Below are 17,216 nucleotides of genomic sequence, written 5' to 3'. Positions count from 1 at the left end.
TCTCTCCTTTTGCGTAATAGGTATAAATGACCAAGGACTTTACAGAGTTGTGGGGGTGAGTTCAAAGGTCCAGAGACTTCTGAGTTTGTTGATGGGTATGCCTCTATTTTACAATCATTTTTTCAATGTTTTGTTTCATGTCGTGTTACTGCCAATATTTAGTTTGAAAGGTACCAGCCTGTAGTTGTTCTTTTTAGGGGCCAAATGGAGTTTACTTTAGTCCAGGTAAATAATCCCCGTGTCATTGTAAATTCCCCTGGTTTAGCAAGACAAAGATTAGTTGGTAGGAATAAACTAAGACTAAACTGCTGTGGGGGCTTGTAGGAGCAAATCCCAGGCTTTGGGTGAGGTTGATGTAAGTGGGATTAAAGCAGCCGAAGTTGAAGGGTCTGATCAGAAAATTCAGAATACAACATCAAGAAAGTTTGAAATTTATTGCTTCGTTGTTCGAAGTTGCCACCTTTCTTCTCCCATATCTAAGAGGTACAGGTGTACACGCCCCTCTTTAGTTAATCACTGTGCAAAAGAAGACATTTGGTTTAAACCCACTGGCAAAGAGCTCTTTGGTTTAAGAGGAGGAACATGATATACGTATTAATAATAACTGTGTGCCAAGGCGAGAGACAGATGGCGAAAGGATTTGTTTTTATAAACTTAGTAGTATAGCTCTTATATGTGGGTAATGTCTTAGTCTCTCTTATACCTAGTTAGCCATGTGGAGCTTTTAAGATTTTTTTTTGATTCATAAAATTATTCTCTGAAACTTCCCCCCCACACACCCTTTTTTCTTTCTGAAAATTTCGATGCGTCTTTAATCCCGGTGACTGTAGTTCTCTTGCCATTCTGCTGTCCCTAGGGAAAAATAAAAAAAAAGAGGGATTGGCACCTGAATGAAATCTCTTGTCTGCCTGGTACCTCTCACCAAAGAAGTAGCCATGACTGCAAGATGTGTGTCGTGTTTCCTGGTTTCTTGTCCTGAGCGCTGACAGTACACGCAGTCAGACAAGACCGCTGGGATTAGTTCATTTTTATAGAGCTTCCAAACCTGTCACTTGACAGCAAAGGTCTGATTCTCAGGGATTCATTGGTATGCAAAGAAGCTTGTTTGCAGTTTGCACCAGGCTCTTCTCCAGAACCATGCATGCTCCATCTGTGCTGATAACACAGTGTTCTTTGGCACTGCAAACTGGAGGAAGCCAGAAAGTGAATTCATTTCATTACCCCAGACATTATGTGAATGACAAAGCGCTTTTATATTATATGCTGCTGTCAGTTCAGTGCCACCTGTAAGACTTTTTCTTTTCCTTCCTTTATTTTTTTTTTCAAACAGGCTGTCTCTTCAGAAATGATAAGACATCAGGCTTGAGGACCTGCATGTCATATCAATCTGTCATAGTGACCTTGCTAAATATTAATTTATTATATCTTACTTTAATCAATATTAACAGCACCCTGAAGTTCTCCATTAGTGCACATAAACCTGCCTGTATCTTTAAAGTATTGTAGCAAAAGAATCTTTCTGGAAATAAGAACCAAGATTAATACAAATGACTGATCTATAGCAGATTCTGATGGTTGTTTATCTGTGTTGGAGTTAGCCTCAATAAACAATAACCATCTTTAGCTGTTGATCATAGGAAGAATGACATGTTGTCATTCAAGAGAGTCTCGATTAAATGCATTTGGTACCATAAGATGTTTTCCAGTTTTGTACTTACTGGCTTAGCTTGGGCGTGCAGGTCTGGCAGGCAAATTTTCCTCTTTGCCATTAGCGGTATCCAAATTAAATAGACTCAAGTTGCCAGTGGTTCGGTAGCAGCTGGAAGAGTTTACTGGGGATTCCAGCATCTGCTTTTAGTTACTTTTTTAAAATTAGAAACTTTTTTTTTTTCTTTTTTTGTGTGTCATTCCCGAGATTCATATATTTATTTGAAGTAGGAAGAATGAGGCAAAATACTGAACAGAAAAAAGTTGGGGTGCAAGCAGGTGCTCTTTTTCTGATGATTTGTTGAAAGTGGTCCTATCTGTGCTCTTCATCTGTCTGTCCTCAGAGAAGAATAAAGAGGGTTTCTTTTTGATATACAGCGGTACAGAGAATTTAAAATGACTGATTAATCTTTAATCCTTTGTCTCTGGGTATACTCTTAGATACCCTTTTATATGAAAGATCTTTTCAGAATCATAGAAACCTCATATTAACTTTCTGTATTTTAAAAAATGTTTGATAAGATTTCAAAGTATTTTAAGCTACCTCTCATTGACCGTGAGATTCACAGTCTGAAAGGCCCAGAGTGCAAAAAGAAAGTCTTCCAAATGGTACCCAGGGACGTAATAGCATGCAGTTTTGTATCTTTTTCAGAGTATTTTCTATAAAATTGGGGAAAGGTGCATTGAGAGTCAAGAGAGTACGAGAAGACCAAGATAGGCTTTTCTAATGCTATGAATGTACAGATTGACATCTTTCATGTAAAAATCTAGTGAGAGTAAGTCTTCTGTAAAATGAGGGTCAGCAATTAAATATACAGATCTTAAAAAAAAGAAAAAAAAGTTAATTTTGCAATTAACTTAGTCCTTGAAGTGGCGTGTGACTAGCCCTGTGCTACGGTGACCGGTTTTGCAGCATTAATCTTGCCTAAATTTAATTGAGGCGTTTGGTAAGGAAAATGCTCATTAGATTTCAACCAGAAATGTTAAATTAATCTGATATCAGGGCTAAATCCCTGTACCCTGTACATATCCCTGTAAACAGGGATACAGGATTAGGATGCCCAATGTTGTGGGGAATGTGCTGTAAGCAGCGCAGAGCGCGTTGTCAGCTGTCAGGGGGCTCAGGTCCCAAAAGGTGTCAAGGACCAATTCCTGGCTCATCTGTGATCCACGTAATAGATCTGATGTGGTTTATTTCAAACAATCTGCCTACGTAGGTTTTGAGCAAACTGCTATATGGGTCAGCTTTCCTGCAGACCCTGCCTCGTGGGGAAAGCGGCGGAAGATCTGGAAGCTTCTACCGCTGCGTTCAGTTTTGCTTTCTGGTGCTGCCTGGTGTGAAAAATGCCAGACATCACATATTGTAGAAGAAAACTTTCAGGTACCTCTGCCTTCTCGAAACCAGCAGCTTTCCAAACCATGACGTTGGATTCCTTATTATTTTATATACAGCAAATGACACTATGAGTATAATCCCACTGTGGGCACATTGCATATGAAAGCAGAGAGAGTCTCCTCCTAACCTAGTTTAGTGAACTGGACTGTTTTTATCAACTCTAGCGCTGTTATTGTCAGAAAGATTTGCATAAAATTTAGAGCTGATCTGTCAAAAGCTGTTCCAGAAATGTGCATAGTTATTTTTATAGGCGTAAAGTCGCCGTGCGGTGCGCAGCGGCTGCTACGTGAGCAAGCAGCATGAAAACTAGTGGAGTCATTTTTGAGAATCCCAGTTGAAGTTCCAGTTCGTGTAATGGCCCGGGATGTTTGAAATAGAGGGGAAAAATGGTGCAGGAACAGTCAAATACGGGGTGGGCAGAGCTATGTAATGTCAAATCAGAACTGAAAAAATTAAGTCATTAAGTCTTGATGGTTTCTACAGCCAAACTGGGGGTTGTTTGGGGTTGGTAGAAGAGCCAGGGTTATTTTGTTGGGTTTGTTCCCCCCCCCAAAAAAAGATAATGAAATATTTCAGCAATACCTTCTATTTTTTTTTTTATTTTAAGAGGCTTTCTTTGAGATTCAGACGCTTGTTATTTTCCTCCCCCCTCAAATTCATCAACAAATTTCACGTAACTGAGCGCATCCTTTGACTGTAAAACAGGTTGATGATTAGGAAGGAGTTATTTAAAAACTGGATATTACACAGTGGTTTAGTAAGAAAATCCCCTTAGATTTCACGAGTTTCTGATGCGATGGCAGTTTTTATTTAATTAATTCAGCAGAAAGGTTTTCTTCTCAAAAAAGGGAATTTGAACACAGGAAAAATTAGCATGCTAAAAAGAGGAAAGAAGAAACTTTTTCCTGAGACAATCTTGAGTATTTTTTGGTGGTGGTTGGCTCGTAACAATTTGGGAGAAAATGTTATCTGACTTGTATTTTAAAATGAGATTTAAATAATTGATATAACGAGGGAGAATATTCAGTTACAGAAATAATTGCTTGGCACAGCCTTTAGAACAGAATTATTTTGTCCCCGTAAAAGGACTGCACCTTTAATCAGGGATCCTAATTTGATTTTTGAAATGTGTCTGTCGTTTGTCTGACAAGCAAAGTAACAAATGAATCCTGAATGGTATGAACTGGTCAACACGTAATCTGTGTCAGCTACTCCTGTAGTTCGCTGTAGGGACTGATGGAAACGTGTAGCAGTAATAATAACAGAAGATGGAGCATTTGAAGGCACCAAATTGGGCTCCTTTGTTGGCCATATACACCTGATCATCTCGTGTTAATTAGCTATTGCTTCCTGGTGTGAGGCCCAAAGGGGGTTGGTTTTTTTGGATTAAGGGCAACAAAGCTGGTGAGGGGTCTGGAGCACAAGTCTTATGAGGAGAGGCTGAGGGAGCTGGGGGTGTTCAGCCTGGAGAAGAGGAGGCTGAGGGGAGACCTTATTGCTCTCTACAACTCCCTGAAAGGAGGGTGTAGAGAGGTGGGGGTCGGTCTCTTCTCTCAAGTCACAGGCGACAGGACAAGAGGAAATGGCCTCAAGTTGCCCCAGGGGAGGTTCAGGCTGGATATTAGGAAAAATTTTTTCACTGAAAGAGTTATCAGCCATTGGAATGGGCTGCCCAGGGAGGTGGTTGAGGCCCCATCCCTGGAGGTGTTCAAAAGCCAGGTTGATGTAGTGCTGGGAGGTATGGGTTAGTGATGGTGATGCTTCTTGTTTGTTGTGCGGGTGTCTATTTTTGTCAGAATTAGGTTGACAGTTGGACAAGATGATCTTTAAGGTCCCTTCCAACCTAGAAGATTCTGTGATTCTGTGATTGCACACCATTCTGGGGTGCTGTGTTGCTTTCTATGGTCTTCTATACCTTTCACCTGGTGAGTCCTTCAGACTTGGGGCAGTTCAATTTGATCTGTTGTGGTACAAGACTCTCCCAGCTCACCTGGGAGAAGGTGGGAGGAGATCCGTGAGCTTCCCTTTGGCCAAATCTCATCAGGGAAGGGCCCTCTTGTAGAGGAACCTTACTGATAGAGAAGAATCCTTTTTTTCTACATTTGAAGCAACTTTAGAAGGTTTTCACCCAATAAGGAGGGTCATACTTCACTTCAGCTATTTTCATCAGCAGTCCAAAATAACAGTTTATGAGAAAATGTATGGAAAGAATTCAAAAACGTGTACTTGCATTTTATATAAAATAGGAAAAGATAAGGTATGCTTAGTGAGTCTTTTTTCTAAGCTGTTTTCATACATCTTCCTGTGTTTGTGTGCATCTTTCTGTTTAATTAAAGGGTGTGAAAATATCAATTGCTATAGAGATCTTTTTACATGAAAGTGATTTTTTTTTTTAATCCTTCATTAAAGAAAAAAATCAGTAAATACTTCTTAAAATATGGAAATAGAATTTATAAAGAGGTTTGTGTATTAAGTCTTAGTATAAACTAATAGTAAGAAGGACATATTCTACTTTCATGTTAGCAAATACATAATGATAAAATTTAATTGCCCTTGGTGTAGGGCATACTGATTTAGAATTCCCTTTTTTTCATGTCCTCCTTCTCTTTCTGGTTATTTTCTAGATGCAAAAACCTGCAACGAAGTTGACCTGGAAAACTCTGTAGATTGGGAAGTGAAGACAATTACTAGTGCTATGAAGCAATATCTGCGGTAAGCCTCTCTCTTGCATTTATTTCTTTTCTAGACTATGAATTCTGTATTCTAATTCTCCTATGCAGTGTATTAAGCTACATTACTTCCTTTTCCTATATTTTGAATATTTGGAATAGAATACAGGTTCTACATTGTGCAAATAACGTGTTTGTTACTTGTCTTGGCGGAAGCAAAATAATTTAGCAACCCTAATACTCATCTTCAAATGAGACAAGTCCCCAAACATTTCTGTGTTTAGGTAAATCAGCCTTTCACTGATGGTACAGAAACCTGAATTGTTAGTAAACTCACTGAGAGTCATTACTGAAAATCTGCTAAGATTGTTAAAAGAGTTTTTTGCCTTTTGGTGTTTTAATGTGGTAGAATGAAAGGGGAAAAGGTTATGAATTTTTTAACATTTTCCTTTTTCTCTTCTGGCCCTTGCTGTGATGTTCTAGGTGCAATAGTAATAATATTTTGAGTGTTAAAAGTAAGAATTTTAAATGTGTTCTCTGTTCAAATGGCTTGGCCAATTCCTGATCAAGATGTTTTAGTGAATTGCCTAAGAACACAGAGTGTAGAATTTGTGTCTGTCTCTCGTTAAAAGTAAGAATTTTAAATGTGTTCTCTGTTCAAATGGCTTGGCCAATTCCTGATCAAGATGTTTTAGTGAATTGCCTAAGAACATAGACCATAGAATTTCTGTCTGTCTCTAGTAGTATAATACAAATACAGCATTTTTAATCTGCTGGTTTTATTAAATGAAGTATTGGTGTGACTGCTATCAAAGAATACTGCAGAATTATTATCAAGATAAAAGTCTTTTTTACAGAGAGTAGGAAAGAATTAAAAAAAAGAAAAGAAAGTGCATGTGATGAAATGAAATATTTTCTACCTGCAGTATTTGCCATCTGAGTGTTTACCCCAGTATTTCATAAGCATCAGTAAAGTCAACTTAATAAATGAAGGTCTTAACTCTGATTTCTATTATTCAGTAAATTTTTCATTGATGACTAAGGTGTTTACTCCAGTATTTCATAAGCATCAGTAAAGTCAACGTAAAAGGTCTTAACTCTGATTTCCATTATTCAGTACATTTTTCATTGATGACTAAGGCTTTCAATTTAAATTTTTCTATTTGAAATGCTTGAGAATTTCGATTTGGGGATGGCTACCATTGAGCAAATTTACTCTTTTAGGACCTTTTTTTTCTTCCCAGTAAGATGTTGACTTGTGATTCTTGGTATTGTAAAAACCCTAATGGAGAATTAATTACGTAGTATACGTATGCCATCTTCATCTGAATAAGGGTCTCATTGTTGTAATTGGAGGAGGTGCCTTATGATGGACTGGAGGCATCACTTCAGCTCCTGGAAGGTCAATAAATGTATTTAGTTTTATTTTCCTGATAATATTGACTTGTCTGTTTGTGCTGGAAATCATTGAATTCAAGGGCCACCGTAACAATGGTTGCCTCTAGTGTGAGGATTATACTACTGTTGAATTATACTAATGTTGAAAAGGTTTCTTGCTTAGAGTAAACACAGCTAGAAAAGAGTATAGCTAAATTTATTACATCATCTTTGTTTTACAGGAGCCTTCCAGAGCCACTGATGACGTATGAGTTGCATGGAGAATTCATCGTTCCTGCCAGTAAATATAATGACTGTAGTTCCAATAGAAATCTTTTCTTAGGATACTGTGGTGGCCTTAGGTGCAGGCTGCAAATGCAATTTCAGAAAAGTTCTTCAACCTAGTAAAAACATAGGAATAAGAAATAATAAATAGAAATAAGGAATCATAAAAATGTGTAGGTTTTAACCAGTGTTCAGTTCTAGTCTGTGTTACATATGACATATCTATTGACAGATAAGCCTGTGACAGACTTAAAGTGCAATTTTTACTTTATGTGTTCAGTTCTAGTCTGTGTTACATATGACGTATCTATTGACAGATAAGCTTGTGACAGACTTAACAAAGTGCAGTTTTTGCTTTAGCAAAAAACTTTTGGATAGACACAGTGAACTTTAATTCCTATTGTCTTCATTACATAATGATAAATATCTACTTCGATTTTTATTTTTATTTTTTTCCATTTATAAAGGCTATGAAGCTTAGTCAAAGCAAACACACTAATTTGGGCTCATTTGATTGGGGCACAGCTGCCTGCCCCTTGTTTTCAGCGCCCTTAGCTCCGCATCCAGGCTGGCTTCAATGTTCCTCATATATTAGAAGAAAAAAGGAAAGAGCAGGCCAGATTTCACGCTACAGCAGTTCAAATACAGGCTTGGAGAAGACACAACAGCATTTGTAGTTCAGCTGTATGTTATCTAATGTACATGGAATTTTTTTTTTTGGAAGAGGGTAGAGGGAAACTGTGTAAGAGAATTTTTGGCAAAGTATCAAACAGATATTTAGCTGATTTTTTTCTTTCCAGCCTGTAGCACTTCTGGCAAACTGTGGAAAGCAAAATTAAAATAAACTTTGAGACGATTGCTTTATCTTCTTGGGATTGCTGTTAGGACTTTCCAGGACTGCAGATTGCGTTCACTTGTGGTCCTTAATTCAAAACGAAAATTAGCCGATGAAATTAATTGCCAAAGCACATCCTAGAGGCCAAGTGCTTCAACAAAATTCAACATACTGACCTAGATGGTGTGTCTGCCCGTTTGGATTGGAAAGTGTTAAAATAATTTCTTGACCTATGAAGTTTTGCCAGAAGCTTCTCACTTTATTTTCCTCTTCTCTATTTTTTATAGTCCCTTCTAATAAAGGGATGCAGTTGGAGTTACCTGTTTTAAGTAGTACAGTGTTTGTAAGCCGTAAACAATTTTGTAGAGGGATTTGATTTTTATGGAGTGGGGAGGGAAATCTAATCAATGTTGCAGATCTGAGTTACAGTACGCTTAAAAATAGGGAGTCAGTGTTGTTTCCTCTGTTGGCTATAAAAAAACCAACAACACCAGGAATAGTAAGGAATATCCTTTCCTCTGCAACTATTGCGGGGGGGCAGGGAGGAAAAGGCCAAAATGAAAAGGTTCTGCTTTCAGTTTCCTTTTCTTTATACATATCAGTGTAGACTGAAACTATATAAGCTAGTCTTTAATTAGAGTTTGTGATTTCGCATGTATAGAAAATAGTCTTGCTTTAAGGAAGGCTTATGTTTTTCTGGCTCTCTGAATTTTGATTAGCTGACTAGAAGCTAAACGTTTTTTGCATTTTGTTAGCCTTTCTTCTTGCAATCTGTGCAGGGGTGTTCACTGCAAAAGAATAAAAAAACAACCCTGAAATCTGTAGCGATATGCAAAGAGGAAAAAAAAAAATCTGTAGCAGTATGCACTGAAGAAATATGGTGGTATTTTATATGAAATACTTTTAACAGACACAGTTGCCTTAAAGTAAAATAGGACCTGATGCGTTGTCCCGGTGTTAAAACTCCTTGCGTTCAGAGTAGGTTCTAAATTTTATATACCTTGTACTAAGTATTATTATATACAAGAGAAATGCTTCCACTCCACTCGTTGTAACCATGACTGAGATGTAATTTTGCCATTCAATACAACTTTGAGAAATAGGAAGAGGAATTATTTTAATCTTTTCCAGATTCTTGTTTTCATCTGTGTCCTAGTGAAACCTATAGGCGCCAAGATTCTTGTTTTCATCTGTGTCCTAGTGAAACCTATAGGGGCCAAAATGATTCAATTCAACACAAAAAAAAATAAAAAGCCCCTTGTTTATTTTTGCTTTATATCAATACTGCACTAGAGAGGGATGCTGTTGTTATTCAGGGGTCTTTATTGTAGTAATTTCACTTGGTAGGTTTTTTTGCATAATTATTTTTCTGTGTTGTCCAAGGTCATTAGATTTTCTGAGCGTATGTATCTTCCACACACGTTGTCTGATGCAGTTTCCAATGTGAGGCAGTGTAAATGCAGTATCATTAGCTGCATAGTACCAACAAAACTGAATTCTAATGAGGAGGACAATCAGTTAATGATGCTAAAATATAAAGCAGTGCAGTTCCACTCCGTGGCCCCCAGTAACGTCGCTCCTCACCTTGCAGTATATTCATAAGCAGACGAGTCCAATGCAGCAAAACAATAACTACATCTGTCGGGTTTTAAAAATAGAAGAACAAAGGCATCCTTTTGCAGGTGGATGGAAAGACGAGTTTACAAAATAAGCAAATAAGTTGATAATTCTAGAACAAGATTTCTTGTGAAAACAAGGCGCATATGTTCGATATTGCTATGTTTGGGAGGTACACAAGTGGTGGAGGAAAGTATGTTTCTGTGCAGGGGCTGGGAGAAGCTTTGTGTTTCTGTGGATTTTATTTCATTTTTATTTTTTGAGATCATGATTTATTTCTGTGTCCCCCTAGAAAGTGGGAGTCCTGAATCTCGAGTTAATGCTGTTCACTTCTTGGTCCATAAACTCCCAGAAAAGAACAAAGAGATGCTGGAAATTTTGGTGAAACATTTAGCGAAGTAAGTGTTAACGACCTGCTTTCTTACCTTGCCAGAACTCTTGTCCTTACCTTTGTTTAACTAGAGAGGGCCTTAAGTTAAGTGTGGCTGGAGCTGAAGCTGTCCATGCTGTCATACACAATACCAAGAACCAAAATGTGCAAAAGCTGAGAAGACGTTTGACTCGTGCTGTGTGTATTTTGGAGGGAAAGGCAGAAATCTAATCCATTAATGAAGCCATAGAAGTATTTACTTTAGCAGTCCTGCCAGCGGTCGAGGATTTGATTGAAGTGAGAAAGGGAACATTATACTTTCTTTTTGCAAGTTCTGGCAAAGTGAATAGTGGAGATCTGTTAGCAAATTTAAGTTGGTTTCACACTTGCCCTGGTCCAAGGCTAAGTGCATTTTATATATTTAAGTTCAGTAAGAGACTGCTTTTGTTTTTAAATTGCCAGTGGAAGAATGGCTTTTCTGTTTTCCAGAATTCGGCAAGACTTTATTTGAAGAAACTTTGCACAAAACAAACTTCTAAAACATAGATTAAGGAAATGTAATGTTTTCGTTTGTAGACTGCAGTTTCCAACAGTAATGGAAATTTTTCATAACCTATTTCCTGTTTTTTCTTTCAATTCTTTTCAAAAAGCGTTTCAAAGCACGCCAAGAGGAATCTAATGACTGTGGCAAACCTAGGGGTAGTATTTGGACCAACCTTAATGAGGCCACAGGAAGAAACTGTAGCAGCCATCATGGACCTGAAGTTTCAGAACATCGTCGTTGAAATCCTGATAGAAAATCACGAGAAGGTAAGTTCTGCTACATCTCTGCCTTGCTGAGTGTTGTCTAAAACGATCTACAAGGCTTAATGGGTAGAGTGGAGTTCAGTATGATATTAAAAGTAGCTTAATTATGAAGAATATCCTCTATACACTGTATGCTTTTGGCTGTTTATACTCGATAAATATTCCTGTTTGCAGGTAAACTGGTATTTCAGAATAGATATTTCCTGGCAATGGTGGTGCTTCTGTGTGGATGGTGGTCAAATAGATTTTCTTGATGATATTTCCATGTTATTTTTTTCCTGAGCAAAAGTGATACAGGACTGGGAAAGAGAAAGCCCAGGCTCAGTTTTTTAGGTCTTCCATTAAGTACTTTAACCAGCATCTGAATTAATTGTTCTATGTCTTAATTTTTCTCAGAGTTTACAGAGTTAAAAGAAAATTTTTCTAAACTCTGAATTTTATGGGTAAAAAGCATTATGAGAGTGTCAGGTATTAACATTTCCTTTGTTTTCAGCTGGATGTGTGTTATTTTAAGCCTTTGCATTTGAGGTGATGCTGAAAATAGAAGTTGCTGCTGCTGCTGTGGCAGCTGCCAGTTACTAAGGTGTACCTTCCACATACAAGGTACTGTCCAGAATATCACTGCATGTAATCTGGGATCTGAAATTTGTGTTTTTTAAAAAAAAAAAAAGTCTGGTCTCTTTGTTTGGGTACTCCTTTGGGAATCCTTTGTGTCTAAACTGATTTCTGGAACTGGATTTTTGAGGTACTTTGCTTGTACTGGGAGGAAGGGCAGCATCTCCGTCGCTCTTATTGTCAAAAAAAAAAAGTGTTTTAGAAAAATTTCAGGATGTGATTTTTTTTTTTTTCCTCTCTTCTTTCTTAAGTACTCCCAGCATTGAAATAGCTACTTCTTTTAAAGGTTAACAGTGTTGAAATTGGCTGTCTAAGTTAAGTCTTATCTACTCTAAATAATATCTGTCTCAAGTTTTTCTGACAATGTAATTGCGCTACCGCCCTGAGTGATCCAGGCTGGGCAAAGTGGACGTCTCTTGGCATAGCTGTGTCCACATGGTGGGTTTTGTTGGTGTGGTTGACTTTGGGTGTAATGCTGCCCTCACACACACACACATTGAGCAGACATGGTATTGTTCTGTTGGAAAAATACTGTGCTGCAGATGTGGCTCGAGTTCTAAGTGGTAAATATTCCGAGAGTTATAAGCCATGCTATTCATTATGGACCTTCTAAATGAGTGCTGTGTTCAGTTCTGGGCTCCTCACCACAAGAAGGACATTGAGCGTGTCCAGAAGAGAGCCACCAAGCTGGGGAGGGGTCTGGAGAACAAGTTCTACGAGGAGAGGCTGAGGGAACTGGTCATCATGTTGAGTTTGGAGAAGAGGAGGCTGAGGGGAGACCTCCTTGCCCTCTCCAGCTCCCTGAAAGGAGGGTGTAGAGAGGTGGGGGTTGGCCTCTTCTCCCAAGGGAATCATGAGAGGAGCAGAGGAAATGGTCTGAAGTTGGGGCAGGGGAGGGTTAGAGGAGATCTTGGGAAGAATGACTTTCCTGAGAGGGTGGTCAGGCACTGGAAGGGCCTGCCCAGGGAGGTGGTGGAGTCACCATCCCTGGAGGGATTTAAGAAACATGTAGACATGGCTCTTCAGGGCATGCTCTAGTGCCCAACATTCTTGGTTTGTATCTCTTTGTGATTTTGTTTGTTTGTTTTTTGTTTGGGTTTTTTTTGTGGTTGGACTCGATGATCTCAAAGGTCCTTTCCAACCATGAAGACTCTGTGATTCTGTGAAGGTAAACCATGCAGTAAGCTCATGATCTTGAAGCTATTGCAGTGACCACACAAATTTAAGAAAGTGAAGAGAGAGTGAGCAGAACCAAGGGTGATTTAATAACATATGGAGGTTGAGTTATGCTTATTCAAATCACAGATTAGCACCATCTTATTCTTATGCCAGCTCAGCCACATGTCGTTAAAATCTGGACATCAATGTCACGCTTGAAACATTATTTGTAGTGGCCTTTCCTGCTCCTTTGAAAATGTAGAGAAGCAGGGAATGGAAAGTACATCAAAACGATACTGCATCATTTTCTGTAATTCCTTGTTTTTATGCCTTCTTTAGAACTAGAAAGCTGTAATATTTTTTTTTTTTAAAGGGATTTCTGTCGTTTCACTGTCACTTCTAACAGTGAACTTGCCATCAGTGGTCTGCCTGCAGCAACCTCTCCCACGCTAGAGCTGCTTCCAAGATGGAAGGAAGCCCCAAGTGTGACCTCCCTGTATTTATAGTAAAGGCGATGGAGTTTGTGCGTTAAGGCATTACAGAAATTTTAGAGTCAAATTGAATATGTTGCCTTTACAAGTGACCCTTCCTCACTCGGGGCAGACTGAGGACCTACTTCTAATGGCGAGGAGGCTTATTGTCACTCTAATGTGCCTTTTATATCGTTGCTTTGAATTTTTATGCATTTCAGACTTTTCGAAGAGCCTTGCATTAGGTATGTTTATTTATAGCCCTGGTGAAGTCCTAGGAAAAGTCACCAGCTGTGAGTTAAAATACTTAAAAAATCTTTCGTTCAGCCGCTACTCAGCCTCTCCTAATTTTTAGCAGCTTCTGCTAAAAGAAGCAAAGTTTGGAATTGTAGAAGAGTGGTGGAGTCAAGATGGAGGTACACTGACACAAACAAACGTGAAGCAACACTTCATGCTTCATGCATATGTAATTTATGGCTCTGGCAGACTGCAGGGAGGCATTTCTTTTCCCCTGTAGCCAATGAACTAACAAACTTCCAAATTGTAGAAGAAATAGCCATCAATATTTCTGGTTCAAATAGAGTAACTTGGTGGGCGAAATGGTAAAAAATTGTTATAATTCCTCAAATGTTTTTAAATTCCATCAGTGTTCATTATGCCTTGTGTGGATACCTTCACTGAAGGAGATCTACAGTTCAATTTTAGGAGACATAATTAATTCAGTTTTAGACTGAACATTAGGAAGGAATTTTTCACAGAAAGAGTGGTTGGGCATTGGAATAGGCTGCCCAGGGAGGGGGTTGAGTCACCATCCCTGGCTGTGTTTAAGGGACATGTAGATGCGGTACTGAGGGATATGGGGTAGGGGAGGACTTTGTAGAGTAGGGTTGATGGTTGGACTCGATGATCCCAAGGGTCTTTTCCCACCTGAATGATTCTATGAGTCTATGAATTGTGTTACTAGCTTTGAAATCCTGGTGCAGTCATTCCACTATCATCACTCAGCTGGCTCCTACTTAGAGAATTTCTGTGCAGGAAACCAGTGAGAACCAGTTTGACCTTGTTTGAAGGCTGCGTATGTGCTTCCAAACCATGGCTATGAACCGGTTACAGTAGGTTGAGGAGGGGATGTTTGGCAAAATCAGACCAACGCTGAGACTTGAGTGGTGGAACTAGACTGTGCAGCCATAACTGGCCTCAGAATTGCACAAAGATGAAGACTGGAAAGGGGATAGAAGAGCATTAAGGAAATTTTGTTCTTATCACTTATGGCCAAGTCTTTTCCAGGCAGAGTATTTCTCAGAGTTCAGTCAGAAGATGAGCTGTAGAAGCAGATCCCTGACAGAAAAAGCCAAAACTAGACCCAGGATGAGACAATATTTTACCCAGGGCCCTCAGAACCACCTGCTATGGAAGGGAGGAAGATGAGACCTGTGGATTGTCTTGCTTCCTTCTGTCATATGGCTGTGGGGAAGGCTGGCCAGATGTGCCGGGCAAAGTAGGAGCACGTTCAGGTTTGAAATGAAACAATCTCTCTATAGTTTTGCCTTGAATTGCCATGTTTTGTGCTGACTGGGCCATGTGTGCCAGCACTCTTCTGTTCCTTTGCTTTGTAGGTCTTTAAGATCTCTGTCGTTTCATATTTGGTTGACTTGTCCCCTTCTCCCTTGTCCTATCTGTCTGGTCTCCCTTGATTTCCATGTCCCATATCCTTCCCTTTGCTAAAAAAGCCTCAAGAAATTCATGTTTGTGCCTTGTTATTGTGTTCATTTTGCTTTGAATCTGTGCTTTTCCTTGGTGTTCCTTTTCTTGAGGTGACAAGCTTGGGGACTGACTACAGCCGTGCTTCTACAATGCCAGGAGCAAACTTTGCTTGGCCTTTAGGTGATCACCTGACAAAAAGTGGACCCAAAAAAAAAAAAGGTTTTGATTCCTCCTCCTTCCTCCAAATGAAGTTTCAAGGGTATAAATTAATTTTTCTTCCCTCACTTGTGGTGGGGAAGGAGGACAGTCCACTCCATGGTAGCCATGAAGAGCATGCTCATGTTCATTTGGCTGTTCATTTTCCTTGGTGTTCCTTTTCTTGAGGTGACAAGCTTGGGGACTGACTACAGCCGTGCTTCTACAATGCCAGGAGCAAACTTTGCTTGGCCTTTAGGTAATCACCTGACAAAAAGTGGACCCAAAAAAAAAAAGGTTTTGATTCCTCCTCCTTCCTCCAAATGAAGTTTCAAGGGTATAAATTAATTTTTCTTCCCTCACTTGTGGTGGGGAAGGAGGACAGTCCACTCCATGGTAGCCATGAAGAGCACGCTCATGTTCATCTGGCTGCTCGTTATAATGTTTTGACATCTCTTTGGAATGAATGTCACTATTCAAAGGGCTTATTTATTTGCCATTTAGAGATGCCTCAGTGGTGACGTGAGCCATTTTGGTTTCTCAATTCCCTGAACATTATTTTAAGAGGGGGAAAAAAAAAAAAAGGATAAAAAAAGAAGTCCAAGAAATGAAAGAAGGTGAGGGAGGAGATTGGAATAAAAATCTCAGTGGGACTGGAATATTTTAAACCGGCGTTTATGGGGGAGGACAGAATAGTGAGTACAAACAGCAAGATTGAAAAAACAGAACGAGATGAAAATTACAATGAAAGAAAATTAGAAGGAAAAAAAAGAGAGAGGCGAGACACAAGTCCCTTGTGGAGAATGGGAAGCCAGAGTCTACTGCAAGGGAATAGGCATGGTAAAAGATAACTTTGTCTAGAATTCAGACAACCTGTGGGCAAAAATATCTCAAAGACGTTAATTCTGAGAAGCTCAATAGTTCCTGTGTATGTCAGATGCTGTTTTCACTTGTTTTCTGTATTAATCTTTTTATAAAGGGCAAAGATTTTGCATACTTTAGACAAAATATGTCTTTGTTTTAGCTTTGTTTTGTTCAAAACAGTTTTAAGGAGAAATATTTTTTAACGAAATATAAATGAGTTAATTTTTCTTAGATACTTTGATACTTGTAGATACTTTATTTTTTTTTTTTGACGAAAGGTAGAGAAGAATTTAATACCACTGAGCTCTTAAGTCAGCATCAACTTCATGTAGTAATACTTGAAAAAATCTTTAGTCTTAAAACATACCTCATGGCATGTAACACGTGGGATATTGGTGAGGCAGAGGAGGTGGAAGCAGGTGAGGTCAGTGGTGTGCTTGGGAACATGAAGTGGCACAGTCAGGTGTGGCTTTTGTCTCCACTGACAATCACTGCACGTTTAGAGCTGTTCTGTTGCAGGTCAGTGCTTCAGGGTATGGTGGCTCTGCCATCATCTAAGACTTTTTTTTTTGATGACACAGCAGATCTTTTGAAGCCCTGGTAGATGGAGACAGTGAGAAATACTAAAGAAGTCTTGTTTTCAGCTTTCGTGTTGCCTTGCCTTTGGCTGCAACAGGAGACCTAGAAGCCATGCGTTGTGATCGTGGTGGTTTGCTGGGGTGGAGCAATTTGAAAGCTCCCCAAGCTGAATGTTTCTCAAGTCAACAAGCGTTTGACTTGAAGGGGGGGGGGCGAAATTGAGACATTGAAGTGCTGGAGTGTGTCCAGAGGAGAGCCACCAAGCTGGTGAGGGGCCTGGAGAACAAGTCCTATGAGGAGAGGCTGAGGGAACTGGGCATATTGAGTTTGGAGAAGAGGAGGCTGAGGGGAGACCTCATTGCCCTCTACAACTACCTGAAAGGAGGTTGTAGAGAGGCAGGTGTTGGCCTCTTCTCCCAAAGGACGAACGACAAGACCAGAGGAAATGGTCTGAAGTTGGGGCAGGGGAGATTTAGATTAGATATTAGAAAGAACTACTTTACTGAGAGAGTGGTCAGGCACTGGAAGGGCCTGCCCAGGGAGGTGGTGGAGTCACCATCCCTGGAGG

At 39.4% G+C, this 17,216-nt stretch overlaps 1 protein-coding gene across 2 annotated transcripts in view; it reads left to right on the top strand.

Moving 5' to 3' along the window:
- Nucleotides 1–17,216, top strand: part of ARHGAP10 (Rho GTPase activating protein 10) — a 206,677-nt gene that overhangs the window by 133,486 nt on the left and 55,975 nt on the right. Inside the window, exons 14-18 of one of the 2 annotated variants that reach the window (XM_014949824.1) lie at nt 21–95; nt 5,728–5,815; nt 7,392–7,450; nt 10,179–10,284; nt 10,907–11,066. In XM_014949824.1, coding sequence (XP_014805310.1) covers nt 21–95; nt 5,728–5,815; nt 7,392–7,450; nt 10,179–10,284; nt 10,907–11,066 — 488 coding nt within the window. The remainder of the gene's footprint in view (nt 1–20; nt 96–5,727; nt 5,816–7,391; nt 7,451–10,178; nt 10,285–10,906; nt 11,067–17,216) is intronic. The other variant, XM_014949825.1, reaches the window with a different exon arrangement.

The sequence above is a fragment of the Calidris pugnax genome, unplaced genomic scaffold (assembly GCF_001431845.1).
Source record: "Calidris pugnax isolate Ruff unplaced genomic scaffold, ASM143184v1 scaffold42, whole genome shotgun sequence".
Lineage (NCBI taxonomy): Eukaryota > Metazoa > Chordata > Aves > Charadriiformes > Scolopacidae > Calidris > Calidris pugnax.
The sequence above is the reverse complement of the archived record's forward strand: the minus strand, read 5'-3'. Positions and strand labels throughout refer to the sequence as shown.